Genomic DNA, 18,781 nt, shown 5'->3' with positions numbered 1-18,781 from the left:
AACAAGTAAGCCTTGTTTGAGTAACATCCAGCTATGTGAATGAATTTCAGTTAATTGGGAAAATGTGTTAAATAGGCTTTTTAAAAAGAGACCTCCACCCCTCACTGCATGCTTGCCATGGATTTTCCACACTTGGCCCATATTCTGCACAATTCTTTCATGACAGGAATACTAAGGCAGGCCACTGCTAAGGGAGGAAGTGTAGGCAGTACCCTCCTCTCTGAAGAGCCTTATTTACCTTTAATTAGTGCTGTTTTTAACTCCCTGCTTGCCTGTGCACATTCAATCCCACTCTGCTCCACATATGCCATTTAGCAACCTAACCCCCCCCCCCCATCCTCTCCCTGACTGCTTTATAACATGTGTGTTTGAAAACAGACTGCATCAGATGACTTACTGGGGTGCTGCCAGTGAGATATGAGGTAACAGTACCTCACTGTGTCTCGCTTGTGTCTCATACGTAACTTTAAAATGTAATTCAATGTAATATATTATAGACATGTAGACATATAAATCTATAACCTCTTTAATGTTGAGTAGAGGGTTAAATACGTTTCACATTCACCAGAGCTATTTATAATCCATAATCCCAGTCATCTTAGTGCAGCTTCGTTTAATTTGCAAGAAATACTTTTTCTCCCTAAAAATGCTAAAATAAATCCACAACATAAATACACTGGCATACACCACTACCCCTTATCCAAATGTTTTTAGATTTCTATCAGAACCAATAAAGCCACAAGGGCATAAAGGAAGCATTATAGTAGCATGATAGGTTGCCAACTTCCAGTTAAGACTCTCTTTACTCATTTGACTATTTCATATTTATACATACTTGAAATTCTTTGCATTTGTATTAAACAAACTTATACAGATCAAGAGATTGCTTCTCATTAAGTAAAGAACTGTGCTAAACAAATACCCTTTAGCAAAATCATAAATAATTCACAAAAAACAGGTGCTTTGACTCGATATGAAAACAATTTTATTTTACTGTCTTCTAATACTATGCTAATAGAAATGCAAGAGGGCAAGTTAAATTCATCGGTTTAATGTTAGTACACTGTAAAAGTAACTTCATCCTTGGTCTATAATTTGATTTGAATAGTAATTTGTTGTTGAATTTTTAGTAATTTGAAAAAAAAAAAACTTTTAGAAACAACTGAACTCAAAAGGTTACATTTCTTTTTATTTTTTTACTTTGATCTCTAGGCCCTTATCCTCCTTGTTTTCACAGGCTAAGGCAGGCTGTCCTGTAATGTTTATATTTTTATTTGTTCCTTAATAATAAGAAGCTTTCCAGTTAGTTCCATGATGAGTAGAAAGTGTATACAGAGCTTCAGTAAGAATACTAGAAAAAAGTAAATGTAATGTGTGCTTGAGAACATTATCAAATTTAGTTACCCTTTTTTTTTTTTTTTTTTTTTTTAAGATATTTTAGATCAAACATCTTTTCCAATCTCTTGGACACCCTCCCAAATTACTCATCTCTTGGAAAGCATTGTCAGGGTTCAAACTTGCAAGTTTTTCCCTTTTTTTGCCAGCTTCACCTCCTCTGGCAGTAAGATGTACTGAAGGCATGAACTTCCCAAAAGGCACTTTGTGCATTCATGCATATCCCATGACACAATACCTTTGCACTTAAGACATAGTGATAGTTTTTGTGTTCACATGAAAATTTGACCCACTGAACTGGGAAAAGCTGTACAAATTTCCTAATTTAGTAATTTCACAAACACTTGTGCAGGTCACCGTGAAATCTGTGCTAATGGCTTGCTATTGCCACTCTTCCCTATAAAGCATATATGTGGAACATTTATGTACAGTAGTAGTTTTTTTGCCCCACTCTTACGTGCTCATGCATTTTAGTTTCCTCTTGTAAATTTTGCTTTAGAGCATAGAAGGTGCTATAAAAATATAACATATAATTATTATTACAGCATATGTTGAATGTTCAGGTTCATTGCAGTGCAGATGACCAATGCTACAATAGTTTTTTCCAGGAAATCATTAAAAGTTCAGGTCATCAACACAACAAACAAAAAACTCCCTGCTCAGCCTCACAGCAGAGATAGAGAGATAACGACAGAGACAGACAAAGACAAGATAAGCAAATGAAAGCAAGCAAGATACACCATCTGTTGGTCACTTGATGACTAATGCAGACAGAATGACAAATGCACAATGGTTAAATAAAAAAGAATGGTATATCCAAATTTGACACTGAAATATTTGGCAAAACGACATTTTGAGTAATTCCTGGTGCACCTTTATTGGTTCAGAAATTAGAGAGATCTGTGACAAATTCGGAAGGCTTTTGATCTATCTAACCCTGCAGCTGTTGACCACCTTCACTGTCACCAAGTCCAGTTTCTTTAATTCAAGTCTTCAGAATGTAACAGAAAAGTAAAAAACAAAAAAGTATAAAGAATAAAAATGCAATAAAATTGTTTCAAAAACTAAAATAAACAAAAAACATTTTTCATATTTTCACATGGCAATAAATATGGACCATAGAATTCTTATCTGTACAGACACAATATCTTATTTTTTCTATATAAAAAATATGACTTCAGTGCAATTTATTTGCAAACCTCTCTGCAATCCTTCAGCTGTCTTCAGTACAAACTACTTTTTCTATTACCCTGACTTCAGAGAAAATAACTTGAATATGCCTCCCAATTTTGCAAACACCAACACCAACTCCAACTAAACATAAAACAAATCATGTATTCAAAAAAAGAATTCACAGCCTTTCACTTTTGTTTACACCTTAAGCAATAAATCCTGACAGAAAAGGCACACAACTATACTTTGAATAATACTGGACAAGGGACAAGATATTGGAATTACTCTTCGTTTAAATATTCACCTTGGTCATTTATAAATTTATTCAATATCATATTTACTTTTAAGAAGTATTTTTACATATACATATTCAAATAGATACCTTAAGATTGATTGTAATGTCAATAAAGATACAGGTAAGACAGAAGTGATAGATTACAGAAACATTGTTTTGTCCAAACAAAAAAGTGCATCTTATTACAATCTTGAATATTGCAAAAAACAAACATTTATCAAGTTACTAACAGTATTGAAAAATTGTATAAAAACAACAGCATTACAAAACAAAAAGGAACAATAATATTATAGTAGCAATCAAGAGCATTTTGACATTGAGCAAAAAGGCTATTAAGTGCTGTCTGGGTTGCCATCCTGGCTCTTACCCAACTGGGTAGATTTTTCTCCTAAAGTCCCCTCTGAAGTTGAGCTACACCTTTGGGATGGGGTCTCTTTAGGCCTCTCCAGCTCTGAAAGCTGTTCAGTAGTTCTGTATAAGGAGGATCTTGCCTCTTCCTCATCAAAACTAGAAATCTTCTCAGCTCCTTCACTGTTATCTTGGCTCACTTCACTTTGAGATGTCTCAGGAGCAACAGAATATGTCTTGGAGGGTTGTGAGCTGCCATATTGCTTTCTGTCTTTTTCTCTTGGCTCCATACTGCCATGTTGTAGGGACCATTTGGCTGTTGTTGAGCATGTAGCTTGGCACTGCAGCCCTGATAGCCTGGCTTCCCGCTCCAGGCTCTGTGTCCCGCTAACTGCCAGAGATTTTTGCTGGCTTGTTTCAGAGCGTGAGCTCCATAATGTATCCCTTTTGCTGAGGCAGAAAGGGAAATCCTCCTTAGGAGAGGTGGGTGATGGGGTCAAAGATGAACTTCGTTCCAGTTTGGGACAAGGTCTAGGCCTGAGCTGCACCATCTGAATTCCTCCAATGGGGATCATATGGTAAGGCATGCGGGCCTGGTCCTGGGAGTGTAAGGGGAGATGGCTAAACATACGGTCCATAGTTCTTGTTGCGACAGAAAGGTGAGTAGAAGAATCACTTTGACAGATGCGCAGGGTGGGTAGTAACAGGCTATGATGTGGAGGACTCAGCCGCTGTGGAGCCTGTGGAACACCAGGAGTAGCAGGTCTTTCCTGGACAGGGGTACTGGGAGTACCAGGCCTTTCCTGCAGAGTGAAACAAGTTAATACAGTCAAACATTCAGCTTCTTTTCTTTCTTTGAACACTGATATGAACACATCTCTGCTAAGGACTTTTAATCTCTCTAGTTTCATTTACATTTCTGACAGTAAATAAGACAAAATAAATATATCTGTTGTGCAACATATATGGCACTAGTATTGAAGTCACCCACCTGCTGGCCCTCTTGGACTTGAGAGCTGGACTCCCAGTGGATTTGTCCAGGAGAACTGTGAGGTCTATGCTGGGGTCTGAGTGGCATCGTGCAGACATGGGCTCTGGAGCTCCTGTGATGGGCAGGGGAAAGGGGCTGCAGGGGAGAGAGAGGCCTGAGTAGGGAGGCTCTAACAGGAGAGGGACCTCTCTCTGGAGAGGGTGAGAGGTGTCGACTGGGTGAGGACAGTTCTAGCCTGGGAGACAGACTCCTGAGAGGTGAGCCTTCACTAGCAGGAGAGAAGGCTCTGGGAGAAACCTCCCAGCCCTTATGGGAGAACAGCGCCCTTTTACTCCCTGGTGATGCAGCACGCCCACTGGACCAAGGTCTGCAAGGAGACTGGTGGTCTTCTGTCTCTGGAACAGTGGGATTTGAGAGGTCAGTCTGTGATCCCTGACCACTATCAGACTGATGGGTGTCGGTAGAGCAGGACGAAGGAGGTTCATCGTGGGAGGACAACACCTCTTCCTCTTCATCGTTATCATCATCATCATCATCATCCTCATCATTATCATCTTCATCCTCAGAGTCCTCAACATCAGAAAACTGGTGCTCCTCTGCATCCTCTGATTCACAGAATTGTCCCTCACTGGTTCCTGGCAAACAGAAAGGGCTTCAGGATGCTTATGACTGTATGCTCCATTCAATAAATGAACCACAGAGCAAACAAAATATCATAGTGTACATCTGTTTTAGTGTTTCTGTTTTAGTTCAGTCAAATAAATCCTGAGGCAAACAACATAAGACACTGCAGCTATAATATATGCATCAAGAAATATATATACACAGTCAGATGCAGTCGAAAAACAAACACTGTTGTGAGAATATGTAAATACATACACACGCAGACTCGCATGCACAGTAGATTCAGGAAGTATTCAGACCCCTTTACTTGTTGCATCAAGCTACATTTAATGACCCATCATGAAGCGAAAATTTGTTTTTTACAGTTTAAATTATTCACAAAAGTATTCAGACTAGTTATTCTTTATTCTACAGCAATTATAGCTGTAAGGTTTCTTGGATAGGTCTCCACAATCTTTGCACCCCTGTTCTTGGCAGTTTATCCCATTCCTCTTGTGCTATGCAAGACTGGAGTCTGTGAACTGTCATCTTTAAGTCTCTACACAGATTTAAGTCTGGGCCAATCGAGACATTCAGAGACTTGCTTCAGTGTTGTTTTAACCGTATGCTTTGGGTTGTTGTTGTTGTTGTTGTTGTTGTTGTGTTGATAGGTGACCTATCACCCCATTCTCAGTTTGTATTCACTCTGGAGGTATTGGCTGCATTCAGTCATTCCTCAATTGTTACCAGTCTCCCTGTCCCAGCCACTGAGAAACACCCCCATCATCATGCTGCCGCTACCATGTATCAAAAGGTATTAGCCACATGAAGTGCAGTGCTTGTTTTTCACTAACGTAGTGCCTGCTGTTCTACCCACAGTTACATTTTAATCTCATCGGAGTGTAGCTTCTTTTTCCACATGTTGCCAGAGTCTTCTACATGATGTTTAGCAAACTACAAGTGGGCTGTCACATGCCTTTTTACTAAACACTGACTTGTGTTTTGCCATTCTGCCATAAAGACCTGATTTATGGAGTGCTGCACAGATGGCTGTCCATCCAATAAATTCTCCCGTGCATCTCTGCACAGGACCTTTGGGCCTCTTTTAGAGTGACCCTTTCTTACCTCCTTTACCTTCTTGACTGAATACCCAATTTGTTTGTACTGCCACCTCTAAGTTTCAAGGTTGTTCTTCCATTTCAAATTTATTAAGGCCAATGTAATTCTGGAAACACTCAAAGCCTTAGATGTTGTTATATATTCTTGCCCTGATCTATGCCTTGCCACATGGGAAAGATCTTGTCCAAGAGTACTGAATGATAAATTTATAGTTACATAAATGTATCTATATAATTATTGAACTACAGTTCCTCTGCACTGATTTTTTGTATCAGTTGTCAATAATTATCTTGCAGTGTTCATTGCACTCAAATGGAAAAAAAAATGTGAACAATGCTGGCTTTTTGCATATAATTCTAAAAACACACATTTGTCCATTCGTGCTCTGATAATTTCTCTGTGTTTTTGCTGGTTTTTAGAGCAATCATTTTTCTGCAGTTCATTATGTCTATACTTTCACATACTAGATCTTCATCTAACCACTCACTCAATCCCTGCTAACATTTCTGACCCTATCAGCAAACTGGACCCAACCATCTACCTGAATACCTACCTGGGTCCTCAGCCTCCAGCTCATCTGTGTTTGATTCAGCCACACCCATCTCCTGGCACTTCTTACCATGTGCCTTTGACTTCATGTGTTTAGTGAGGTTCCCTGACAGAAAGCAAATTACAGAGCTATGGTTTTACATGTTACATTAAAGCAGTTTATTAGAAAGGATGTTGAATGAACAAAAGTACTACTTATAACAATTTCACAGACATGTGTGCATAAAGATGTGCTGTGTAGCTTGTTACGGTGTGAGTGCAGCATAGAAGTCAATCTTAGAATAAGACTCACCTTTTGTTTTGAAGGCAAAGTTGCAGTGCTTACATACATAGGGCCGAATGTCTGTGTGAGTACGGATGTGTTTCTTCAGCATGCTGGGCTTTTTGCAGCGGATCCCACACTCACCACATACATACTTTCCCCTTCCACGACCCCTCACATATACATACTCCTCACTCGATTTATACCTGGAGATAAAAATTAATACAGAGATAGCAATATTAGTATAGAAATGGATACAGAGACAAAGAGAGAAACAATATAATGACTTAATAATAATCACAATTCTGAGTGACAAAATTCCATTTTATGAAATTAAGGTTTCACACTTCCCCAACATTAAATCTGCCTGACACTTTTCCATGCTCCTTACACCCACCATTCTGCTGCCAGCATGGGGAAAATCCAGACACTGTCCTCAGTGTGTTTGGCCATGCCAATAAAAAACATCAATGAAGAGGAAAACGTGGTTTTAGCCAAACATTTCCCTCCAGGTTTCACCTAGAATTATTAAGTGGCTTCCCTTTAGATTTACAATAATCTTCATTCTCCTTGCTAAATAACAACATGAATTCTAACCCACAGCCATCATTGGATGAGTTGTGTGTCTGCTGTTCTTCCTCAGAGGTTTTACATAATCCAAAGTCAGGCAGAATTAATCAAAACTCCTTTTGATTCAGGTTGAGGCAAAGTAACCAGAATAATCTGGTTTAGTGCTTAAAAGGCACTACAAATCACACCACAAACACATCTTTGCACATTTCTATACATTACTTCTGACATAGGAACCCCAAGAGTATGATATTTAATATGCCAGTGGTGTGTTGAGAACTGTAGGCTAGGCTTACCAACATTGTATGTACACATGCAAGGTTAGAGTAGGTACCTTAATGGTGTTAGTTTTTGACTGCAAATCTATTCCTTTTTGATTTTGTGTGTGCTTCTTGTATAATAAAGCTATACCGAATTGGGAATAGCTGTTTCTAAATATCTTTTATCTCACATAAATAAGACATCTTTAAGACAGTTTGCCTTAAATTAGAACATTCATATCACTATACAAACAGCTGTGATGAGTATTTATGGAAAGAAAGATTGTTGACTGTATTTTTAAATGAGGTAACAGTAACTAGTGGGAGTAAAGGAGAAGGGTGCCAAGAGGATTGTGCACTATGTAGGCATGCAACTGAGCAAGAAAGATGGACAGAAAATGTGTGAGTGAGAAAGACACAAAATGAAGTCCAAGAGAGACAGAGTACATCTCCAAACATAGACTTACCATTTTTTCTTTAATTGTCTTCTATAAAGAAGAGTGAGAGTAAGCAAGGAAAACAGAGAGCAGAGAGATGCTGAGATAAGCAGGCACTGATAGATGTGAGAAATGGTAGGGAGGAAATGGAGTGAAAGAGAAAGAGCACAAAGAGGAACTGATGTGATTAGGGTGTCTGTGGGTGTGACTGAAAAATTGTAGCAAAATGGAAGCTGTAAGAGAGAAGGAAAGGAAAGCAGCGGGCTGGTGTGAACACCTATAACAATGCTGCAAACTGGCCATTAATACACTAACATGAAAGAATCAGCTAATGAATGATGGGTACAAAGCAGAGAACTTGGTATTCATCTTTACATTAATCCAGTTTTTATGATTTTTGGCTAAAACAATATCTTTACTCTAAAGAAAGATGTAGCTATATCTATGCTCTAGAAGGTGGCATGTCATTATCAATTTTGCAACAACTGTAGAAATTTGCACTCCTTATAGTCAAATCATAACCAAATAGTGGAGCAGGGGAATTAAGTGTACCTGTTATCTCCTATATGGGCAGCACTCATAACGATACATAAAACAAATTATTTTATTTTATTTTGGATGCATATGGAGCCATACGACAGGCTGTATTTCAGGGAATCTAGCGAGTTGACTTTTAACCACTCATTTTAGAGGCTGCTGATATGACACTAATGAGTACATGACTTCAGATGCAAGTATCTTTCATGATAACAGCACTCTTTATATTCCTTCTTGAATACCTCAGCATACCTCTGAGTAAAGTGTGAATAAGAGACAAAGGTAATTACAAAAAAAAAATAAAAAATCTCAGTAGTCCTTGCTTTCACCTGGTCCAGTGGTTCCTTTTCACTCTAAATACAGGAATCGATTAACTGTCTGCAATCCTTTGTGAATTACTTATGACCCCTCAAAGGCTTGGTATGAGATACACCAAGAGCATTTAAAAGATACTGGAATATTATGATGTGATGTACATCTTAAATTATATTTTAAGGAAAGTTCTGTGCATCATCTATGTAGTGACACCAAACTGAATAAATGGATAAAATCATCTTAATACACAATCTGCAATAAATGATGTAGAATGATTATCTATAATAATCCAGGATATCTATTATAAAATCAAAAATGACTAACTCACCCTCCTTCAAAGATGCAAATGCGTGGTGGTTCACTCTGCTTGGAGGTTGTGGGACCCTCCTCTATATTTTTCTTCTCTTTTTCAGACCTCTTACTCAGAGGCTCCCCTTTCACTTTGACAGCTGTACTGGGTGGGTTGGCATGTACCTACACTCCAGGCAGACACAAATAATAACACCACCATAACATATCTACAGCAACTAACATTAAAATTCCATCAGTATACTCCTGAATGTTGATGGTGAATTGAATGGTGCATTCTGTATAAATTACAGTAATGTTTACCTCTGATACTTTGGCCTTTTTCTTGCTGGCAGCAACCAGCTTGTCAGTGGTCGGGGGTGGTGCGGTAGCCGTGGTAAAAATCTCAGAACTGTATATTTGTTTAGAGCATAGTAGTGACAGTGCCATTTTGGTGGACAGACCAGGAAGGTTAGGGTTATACATGCTGACACTCCAGGAAGAATAGACAGATGTTTGTGGATTTCTGTGTGCGGCTGGGTTGGGCTTGGTGTAATTTAGATAGCACCAGCTCACAGATGTGGTAGTATGTAGGCTAGGATAGAGGGGGTCTGTGGCTCTCTCTGGAATCTCAATCAACGATACACACCTGTGGCTCTCTTCTTCCCTTTCCTCTTTTTTAAATGGTCCAGGTTCTACCTGGGCAAGCTCCAGCTTATTTTCCACAGATTCCTGTACCTCTTCTGTTTTCTTGACTTGCTTTCCCCAAGCTATCCGTGCTGATAGCATCTCTTTGTCTATTCTATTGCTCTTCTCCAGAGATTTCTCACCACTTTTGTCTTCTCCCCTTTCTTCTTCTTCTGCCTCCTCTTCTTCCTCTTTAACTCGTTTTTGCTGCCGTTGTGCCTCTAAACTGAGTTCTAAACTACCTGCTGGAGAAAGCATTCGTTTATTTCCCCCAGCACCAAGTGGCCCACAGCCATCATCGGATGTAGTTTCTGACTGAAACACCAGAGGCAGTGACATAGGAATGCTGGTCTTGATATCAAGAGTGGGGAGCCTAAGGTAGGAATGCTGAAGCTTATTGGCTTCAAGCTGTCCCATGATGACCATGGCTGTACAGCAGATTGGTTGCTGAGAGCGTGTGGTGACTAAAATTTGTGAGATGGTCGTGTACATGGCAGTTGCATAGGTAGGAATGTGAGTCTGTAAGCGCACAGGAACCACAAGTGACACTACTGGTGTAAATTGCTCAAGGCAGGTAGCAATGACTGGGCGAGGTTGGTGGTGGGTTACAAGTTGGTGATATAAGAGACCTGGACTGTGTATAGAGGAAGGAGATGAACTAGATTCTGCGACAGAAGGACCTGATGGTAACTGGACAGGTTGACCACTACTAGGGAACTGTAGAGGGAGTAAAGTGGGCAAGGGCTGAACAGGAAGGCCTAGGTGTTCTGCTAAATGAAGTTGTCTTGGATGAAGTGGAGACGATACTCCTTGTATGAGGGCCTGCTGAAACCGGCGACTGGAAAGGACCTCAGATATTGCTGTTGTGACTGGTAGAAATCTAGTCAGCTGCTGTGGAGGAAAGGTATCTGGGCTTGTCAAGGGGAAAATTGTAGTTGGAAGAGGGAGAGGAGATTGGAAAAGCTGTAGAGTTTTGCCCAGAATTTCTGGATTAAGTGTGGAAGTGTTTCTTGTTCTGTGCTCACCAACTGAGATGGCAGAATGATCAGAATAAGACTGACATAAAATTGGAGCACATTGTAAGCTAGAAGATGGTTCTTCCTGATCAGGCTTTCCAAGGGTTGCATGCTTTACTAAGAGACACTTTCGCCTTTCCTTCCAGGAAGCTGAACTAGGTTTTGGGGACATGGATCCATAGTCAAATGACTTACTTCTAGCCTCTCCCATCTGGGCAGGGTGTGGTGGACTTGCAGGAGCCTGCTCTGAGGCAGAGCGGCGCATTTCTCTATAAGAATGGTGGTGCTGATGGGGACCTGGCACAGTCAGCATGTGTGACCCTTTGGAGCTCCATGTACCAGCCTGCATCTCAGAGTCAATCTTTCCTGATTCATCAAAAGATGCAGATCGACTAGAGGTGTGGGAAACATTGCTTTCTTGGCTAGGGCTATGTGAAAGAGAAACTGATTCAAAGCTAGATTCTCCAGAAGACTGGGTGGCCTCTGCCAAACGAAGGCGTTTCTTCTTTGGTGGTAACTTCTCTGCAGGCAGCTGAGCCAAACTTTGACTACGTTGAGGCCACTGGAACTCTTCCTTATCCAATACTTTGGCGGAGAATGTACTTGTTGGAGGTGAGACCATCTCAGTATCTGGCTCCTCTGTCACCAAGATCTCTGGTACTTGAATGCTAGGTTGTCGAACTAACCTGGATGTGGAAGTTTGTTTTGGCTCCTGTGATTGTTCATGTTCCAGTTCTGGTTCCTGACTCTCTATGGACATGCTTTCCTGCTTTTCAAAGGAGCTAGTGTGCTGGATTACAGAAATTTCTTTATAAGGCCCAATTTTTTCTGGCTCAATTTGGGAAAAGGTGCTTGGCAAGCTTTGAAAATCATCTTTAGTGCACATTACCGATGTACTGAGCTGGTTGCTAAAGGACACATTTGCTGGACCTGGACTGGGAGGGTCCTCCTCCAAACTTTCTTCTTTCCTCCTTTTTCGAACAGCTACAGCCATTGCTTTAAACTTATAGTGCATAATTTGCGGGCGATCTTGTATGGAACTACATACTTTCTCACTCTGAGCTTCTTGTGATGAACTGTTCATGCATGTAACTTTGTGGGCTGTGTAACTGTCATGCTTCTTAAAGCAAGTACCACACATCTCACACTTCCATCCTGCCTCCGTCATAGTGGAAACAGAGGGACCAGCTTCTAAAGGGTCAGCTCCGATTGGCATTTCAATGGCAGGTTGCCGTCTTAACATGCGATGATGGTGGCCAACCCTCATCTCAGCTGCTGCAGCCTGCTGCTCATCAAAAGAGTGGCTGAGACGAAAGCTCTGTGAAGATGTGCTAGCTGGGTCTGCTTGCCCGCCAGAGGATGGCACTGACTGACTTCTCAGAAGTACAGCACTAGAACAACGACCTGCAAGTGGGTCTTCAACTAATTGTGAGTGCTGCCTTTCAGTGGTAAAACCACCATGAATAATTGGTCCTGTACAACTAGTACCTGGAACATCTCCCTTTGGATCAAAAACACAAGGATCTTTGGATGAAGAAAATTTAGGGGACTCAATACTACTTCTCCTTGAGAGGGAAGAACGTCTCGGTTTGACACTGTCAATTTCACTTGTGTCAACTACGGCTTCATTTATTGTGATTAATTTTGTAATGTGCTCAATGACTTGTGTCTTAGGCACTGTGAAAGAAAGGGATTTTTCCTCCTGACCTAATGATGACGAAGATGATGAAGACTTGAGGTGTTGGTGTGGAATTCTTTGCTGTTGACCCATTCGTCCGTATTTTCCTAAAATAATTTCAGCATAGGATTTGACATTGGCGTTGGGAGGGCTCACCTGGGAAAGCTCAGCACTTCCACTGCTAGAAAAGTAACCAGATTCAGTGCTGCCCTTACTACCAGGACCCAATAACGATGAAGGGGTCTCATCAGGTGCCATGGGTACTCGTTTTCTTTCACTGAGTCGCATAGCTAACCTCTGTTTGATGGCTTGAGAGTCCTCTGGTCTTGGTCCTTCTTCTGAGAATGAGAGTTCAACCTTGGAGCTTTTCCTCAGAGCTGGCCTTTCCTGAGAGGTAGATGGTCGTCGCTGACCAGTCTCATCCTCAGAATCTGTGCTCTCTGCTTCTTCTTCTCCTTGTTCATCTCCCACTGTTCCACTCTCAGCTCCACTGAAACTGTGGTCTTCACGGCTAGATGCCAAGCCAGCTTTTATCCGATGGGCATGAGATTTACGATGTTTATACAGGTTACTTTTAGTCTTAAATGAGAAGCCACATGGAACACAAGGATATGGTCTCTCTCCCGTGTGGGAGCGGATGTGTTTTTGTAGGACACTGGGCTTTGCACATGGCCGGCCACAGTATGTACACACATACTTCCCAGGCTTTTGCGGCTTTCGCTCCCTTCTAGATGTGGTACCTTCCAGTACTTCCTGACTATGCTGAGATGGAGTCCTCTGACCACGAGGAACTTGGGTGGAGGATTCAAAAGTAGATGAAGAGTAGCTGCCTCGAGATAGCCCCGGGACATCTGGACGTTGGCAAGATGATTCCCCCACCTGCGACTGTTGCTGCTGCTGTCTTTGTAGCATATCGCTGCGTTTCGGCTGTCTATGTTGATGGCGGCCATGTGCTCCATGGATTGGTTGTGAGGTAGCCTGTTCCTGTAACTGAAGCAACCTACCCCTAAGTGAAGAATCAGACAGAGGCTGCTGTTGCCCACCAGACCGCTCCCCATCAGCCGGCTGGCTTTGCTCTGCCTCCATAGAATGTGGGGAGGAGGCCTTATGGACACACGTGGAATGCCTCTATTAGCACCAGCCCCCTTAACATTATTGCCTTAGGCACAAAGTCCCACAGATTTACCTGGGCACAGAAACAAAGTAGCCCATGACTTATAAAATATGTATAAAACAATCTAAAGTTTTGGTTTATATCAAAATTTGTTCACCAGATGTAAAAATTATATAATCAAACAGTGCCAAAGAACACCAGCCATGAGAGTGATTTTTTCAGAGCCGAAGGTTTTCCATTCACAATTACTCTTGACATTGTTCATTATTGTGTCTTCCTTTGGACTGTGGTCTTACAGAGGGGCTTAGCCACAGAAAGCAGAATTGTTTGAGTTAAATTTATCCATTAGTGAAGTCAAGTTTTTAAGTCTTTGTTGCCAGTACTTCAGTGGCTCTGCAAAAAATAGAAACAAAGCAACATTTAGGAGAAAAAGGGAAAAAACAAAAATATAGCATGTAGGTATTGCTTTAGCATACTGAAAAAAGTTACATCTAGCACTAAAGTTGCTTACTGTTTACTGCCTTTACATTTACAGCTTATTTTTGGTAATGTACCCGACAAACATTTATGATTATTAATTATGACTGTTATGAGATTAACAGGATTTTAAATTTCTGAAATTTTGATTTACTATTTGATTTGTTTTATTATAAATCTCTTAATTCCATTTTCTTCAAAACACGACACATGAGCAAAATGTTTCCAGAGACATAAAGTACTTCTATAATAAGAAATATAGTGAGAAGATTTCATGCTTAATTTGTTCCCAGACATCCAGTATTTAACTGACTTTGCTGAGCCTGATTTGTTCTTAAAAGTGATCCAAGCTAGTATGGAGGCAATGTGCAATGTTCTCATAAATGAAAACATAAAAACATCAGTCTCTAATAGCAGCACACAGATCTGTAGGAGCTATTGTAACATTTGAGAAACAGTACAAGTCTTAAGCTTTTTGACTTATTTAAATAGAAGTCCAAAATAAAGATGAGTTCCAAAGTAGTATTGTTTCAATAGGGAAAGTCAGGAATTCTTATAATAAACAAAGGAATTATTAATCAATTAATATTTATCTTGTATAAGGAGAAAGCATTAATGTTGCAGTGCAATATTCAAAGGTAAGAAAATTACAGTACATAAAAATTCTCTCAGCTTCCTTCTCTATTATGAACCACAACCCCTTTCATGAACTAAATTCATTGTACTCTAAGCAGCTGCTCATAATATTGACTGTTTCCTACACCAGAAATATCAAAGCCTCATAGATATGGAAAAAGAACAATTAAAAGTAGCTCAGGAGAGTATTGCCCAGTAGATGGTGCTGTAGATCTAAGCCAGGGGCTCTTAAGAGATATTTTTTTAAAGCCCTGCTTAGGATATAAAGCCATATTGTGACTAATAAGCATCAGTGACTGCTTGTGATGACATTTTGCACTTTTGTACACATTTTGGGCCGTTTTTGCTCAGCAGTGCTCTGCAAGCTGTAAGTCTTTTTAAATATCCGTCATGTTCCAGCACCCAAATTTGAGCATCACCCATTTATTTTGGTATCAGCATTCGGAGCCCTGCCAAAGGTAAGGAGGATTCTGACAGTGTATAGATAGTTTACTTTGTGAATCTAGTGAACTATTCCATGTGCAGACGGGCCTCATGGAAGACTTGCTGCATCCCAGAGTGCTGCAAGTGTGCAACGGTGACAGGATTTTTTTTAATGAGGCGTCTTCCTCATTTCCCATATGTCCACAAAAACAGTGCAAACCTGGGCTTCATTACTAGGTGTTCACAGAGGGAGAAAGAGGAAAGGAAGCAACCTCCCCCCCTCCAAAAAAAGACAGTTGCTCTCAAAAGTACATGACAAATATTCTGGAACATGTTTGCTCTCCTAAACATTAGGCAAAAGCTGAGTGATGCGAAACAATTTAATGAGCTTTCTCTGTGCAGATGTAGACTTTGATTATACAGTGGTTTTATTAACAGCAAACAATCATCATCTCTATCATGACAAAATTAATACCTTGATTATAATTCATGGCAGCAGTTTTAAATCGACTAATGGACTGAAGAGACATTTCATATGCAGTTTGATTAATACTCAGTACAGTATACCCTGATCTATGGTAACTTAATTATTAATAAATAAACAAAATAGAATTGATCAAGTATCTAGCATTTTTGGACAAAGACCTAAACACTCTCCTGCTTCTGCTTAAGCACATGCTTCATTCCCTGTTCTTCAGTGAGAGTACTTCACCATCAGGTCTCCTATTAAGTCTACTTTTGGCCTGAACAGAGTTCATACGGAAGGTCTGGATATAAATCTATTATAACACAGAATTACATTTCCATCTAGTAGACTTGCCTAGACCACAGTTACTTATTTAAACCACACAAACATATGGACAGACACATACATACAAAAAGTATGTTAGCTCTCTTAGTCTTTGTACACACATTTGTTTACCTCTTTAATGCAGTCTGTGAACTCATAATGCAATGCCCCACTCAGCATTATTCATAGTAAATTTGTGTACCCAGTAGTCCACAAAAGTCCCCACACACACACACACACACACACACAAAAATATGATAAATACTAGACTCAAAAACTAACCCTTCATGAGCCAAAGATTCAATGCTCAAACAAAAGAGGGGTAAAGAAGCACATTTTTTCAACTTTTTCGTCTCAACACACTGGGATTTTACTGGTAATTTCGGTGATACTTTCTGTACCGAAGAATGCAGATGGTATTCTAGATAACAAAGTAAGGGCTCCCTAGTGGTAACATATGTTAAACACAGCATGAACCCTGATTATTAGACACACTGCTAGAGTTAGGAGAGCAATGTCTTCTTGGGGCTAGAATAAAATACACTAACAGAAGTTTGTGAATCACATTCCAAACTAATACATTAGTGTGCCTCAGAAAAGATACTGAAAATTTTATTGAGAGAAAAACTACATATCAGGGTGATTATTATTTATGACATGCTTTTTGACATGCTTGGTCCTGGTAAACAGAATACAGAGAAAGTATAAGGGATGATGACACTGTGGATGATTTGGTTTGAGAGCTAAATATAAGGAAAGAGGGGGAAAGGTACACACACAAACGCATGCACGCATGCACGCACGCACGCACCTGAATGGTCAGGAAATCTGAATTTAGGTGCTAGTTAACTGATCTATTGTATATGGAGACCCTTCAAGCTCAAACTGATTATGTTCCTTTAACACCAGAGAAAGTAGCTAATTTCTTTCAGTATCACAAACTGAGATGGCCTTGGAAGGATGGCACAATAAACTCTAGGTTTTTGTTTAATGTTTTGTTTAATTCACAAAGAGAGGACATAGAAACAATTTCAAGATAGTGACGCAAAAACTACACAAAATGGAATTTATATGCATAATGAATATATATAATATAAATCATGCACATTGCGAGCAGCAGTGCATGACCAACATAACTCCATAAGTGTATTCTCCAGAAGATTTTAGTCATAACGTTTTGTTAAGTATAATTCTGTCCTCCTATGAAATGGTTTCCAGGATATGATAAAAGAAATACCACTTTATTCTGCATGTGTTAATTGTACCTTCAATTAGGATATAAATATGTTGCATCTCTGGCTACGGGTGGATATTGTATCTAGGAGTTTCAAGGTGAGCTTATCCTGGCACTGTAGAGTATTGGTATTTCTTGGTATTTCAGAGCCAATGCAAGGTCACTAGAGATGACCACAGTGTTGGAAGACTAGGCAGCTTAATGCAAGATCACTCACATTACAATGGTGGCGTAACTACCTATTGAAGGAAATGGCATTATCTATATTAAGGGATGGAAAAAGAAAGAAAACATTTGCCTGCCTTACATAGTTCCATTTTTGGACACACACACGGACACACACACGGACACACACACGGACACACACACGGACACACACACACACACGGACACACACGGACACACACGGACACACACGGACACACACACACACACGGACACACACGGACACACACGGACACACACGGACACACACGGACACACACACACACGGACACACGGACACACACACACACGGACACACACACACACACACACACACACTTTCTTTCTCTCCCCCTCAATTTTCCTCTTCCTCTTCCATACGACCCTTGGAGTTCTGCCAGTGTTCATCTTCACAGACTAGCTCAAGGACATAGATTTGGGTTGAATATTTGGAGAGGGGGAGTGTTAAACACTTATAAGAGATAAAATAAGCCTGCCTCTCATCATGTGCTGTAGCTTTAACAGCAGTGTTTTAATCGAAGTGACTGCTGTTACACAACTTGCTTCAAATAATACTGTCAAACAGCTTACTTTCCAGTGGTCCTGAAAGCAAACCCTAAGTTATACCTCCTCAAGTGACTGATAAACAATAATAGTTAACGGGAAGGCATCCAGGCAGCTAGTTATCCCAGCTAAAGTTCAACTATATATAAGAAGCAGCATTAATAAGTCTACCACCACCACCACCACTACTGTATACTAACTACCAATACTGTTGCTACCACAATCACCAACACAGCTCCTATATAATAACTACCACTACTACTATATAGTATATAACTGCTACTATTGCTACTACCACCACCACCACCACCACCACTACTGCTGCTTAGGTTGGCCAGATGTCCGGTTTTAGGCCAGACAGTCAGTTTTTCAACTCATACCTCCCGCAGAATGCCTGGACGGACACCCATAGGTCATCCTGGAATGAACTGGTCTTTCCATTGCTAAATATTATTTTAGCAAGACAGTGGGTCACAGGTGTCAAGAGTAAATGCCTTGCATTTCATTGGCCCATCTACTGACCACCTGCCAAAAATCCATGCTCTAAATACTGACTGCCTGCCGAAAGACCATGCTCTAAATGCTACTAAGGTAGGATGTTTGCAACAGTGATAAGATACCAAAAATAAAAATTACTTCAGTTCTCAATGATCAGCACATCCTTTCCTTTCAAAGAGTAGAAAAAATCTTTTTTTCATGGTTTCTGTACACTATGCTAGACTTAAATAATGCAAGTAGGTGCCAAGTGTGGTGAGTAAAGCATTAATTTATAATTTATTTTTTCAGATTTCTAGATCAGTTTAGTCAGCTCTCCAA

The 18,781-nt window shown here is 40.2% G+C and overlaps 1 protein-coding gene across 4 annotated transcripts in view; it reads right to left on the bottom strand.

Moving 5' to 3' along the window:
* Positions 1 to 2,246: 2,246 nt before the first annotated feature.
* LOC113572195 (transcription factor HIVEP3) overlaps positions 2,247 to 18,781 on the bottom strand; it is a 44,623-nt gene continuing 28,088 nt past the window's right edge. For 2 of the 4 annotated variants that reach the window (XM_027001566.2, XM_027001567.2), the window contains exons 2-8: positions 9,467 to 14,030; positions 9,183 to 9,328; positions 8,033 to 8,053; positions 6,766 to 6,941; positions 6,478 to 6,579; positions 4,203 to 4,837; positions 2,247 to 4,014 (exon numbers count right to left, since the gene is read on the bottom strand). In XM_027001566.2, coding sequence (XP_026857367.2) covers positions 3,196 to 4,014; positions 4,203 to 4,837; positions 6,478 to 6,579; positions 6,766 to 6,941; positions 8,033 to 8,053; positions 9,183 to 9,328; positions 9,467 to 13,609 — 6,042 coding nt within the window. In that variant the 5' untranslated portion in view covers positions 13,610 to 14,030 and the 3' untranslated portion in view covers positions 2,247 to 3,195. The remainder of the gene's footprint in view (positions 4,015 to 4,202; positions 4,838 to 6,477; positions 6,580 to 6,765; positions 6,942 to 8,032; positions 8,054 to 9,182; positions 9,329 to 9,466; positions 14,031 to 18,781) is intronic. The other 2 variants (XM_035530812.1, XM_027001568.2) reach the window with 2 other exon arrangements.

This window comes from Electrophorus electricus, chromosome 10 (genome assembly GCF_013358815.1).
Source record: "Electrophorus electricus isolate fEleEle1 chromosome 10, fEleEle1.pri, whole genome shotgun sequence".
Classification (NCBI taxonomy): Eukaryota; Metazoa; Chordata; class Actinopteri; order Gymnotiformes; family Gymnotidae; genus Electrophorus; species Electrophorus electricus.
Note: the sequence above shows the minus strand (reverse complement) of the source record. Positions and strands in the feature narration are given on the sequence as shown.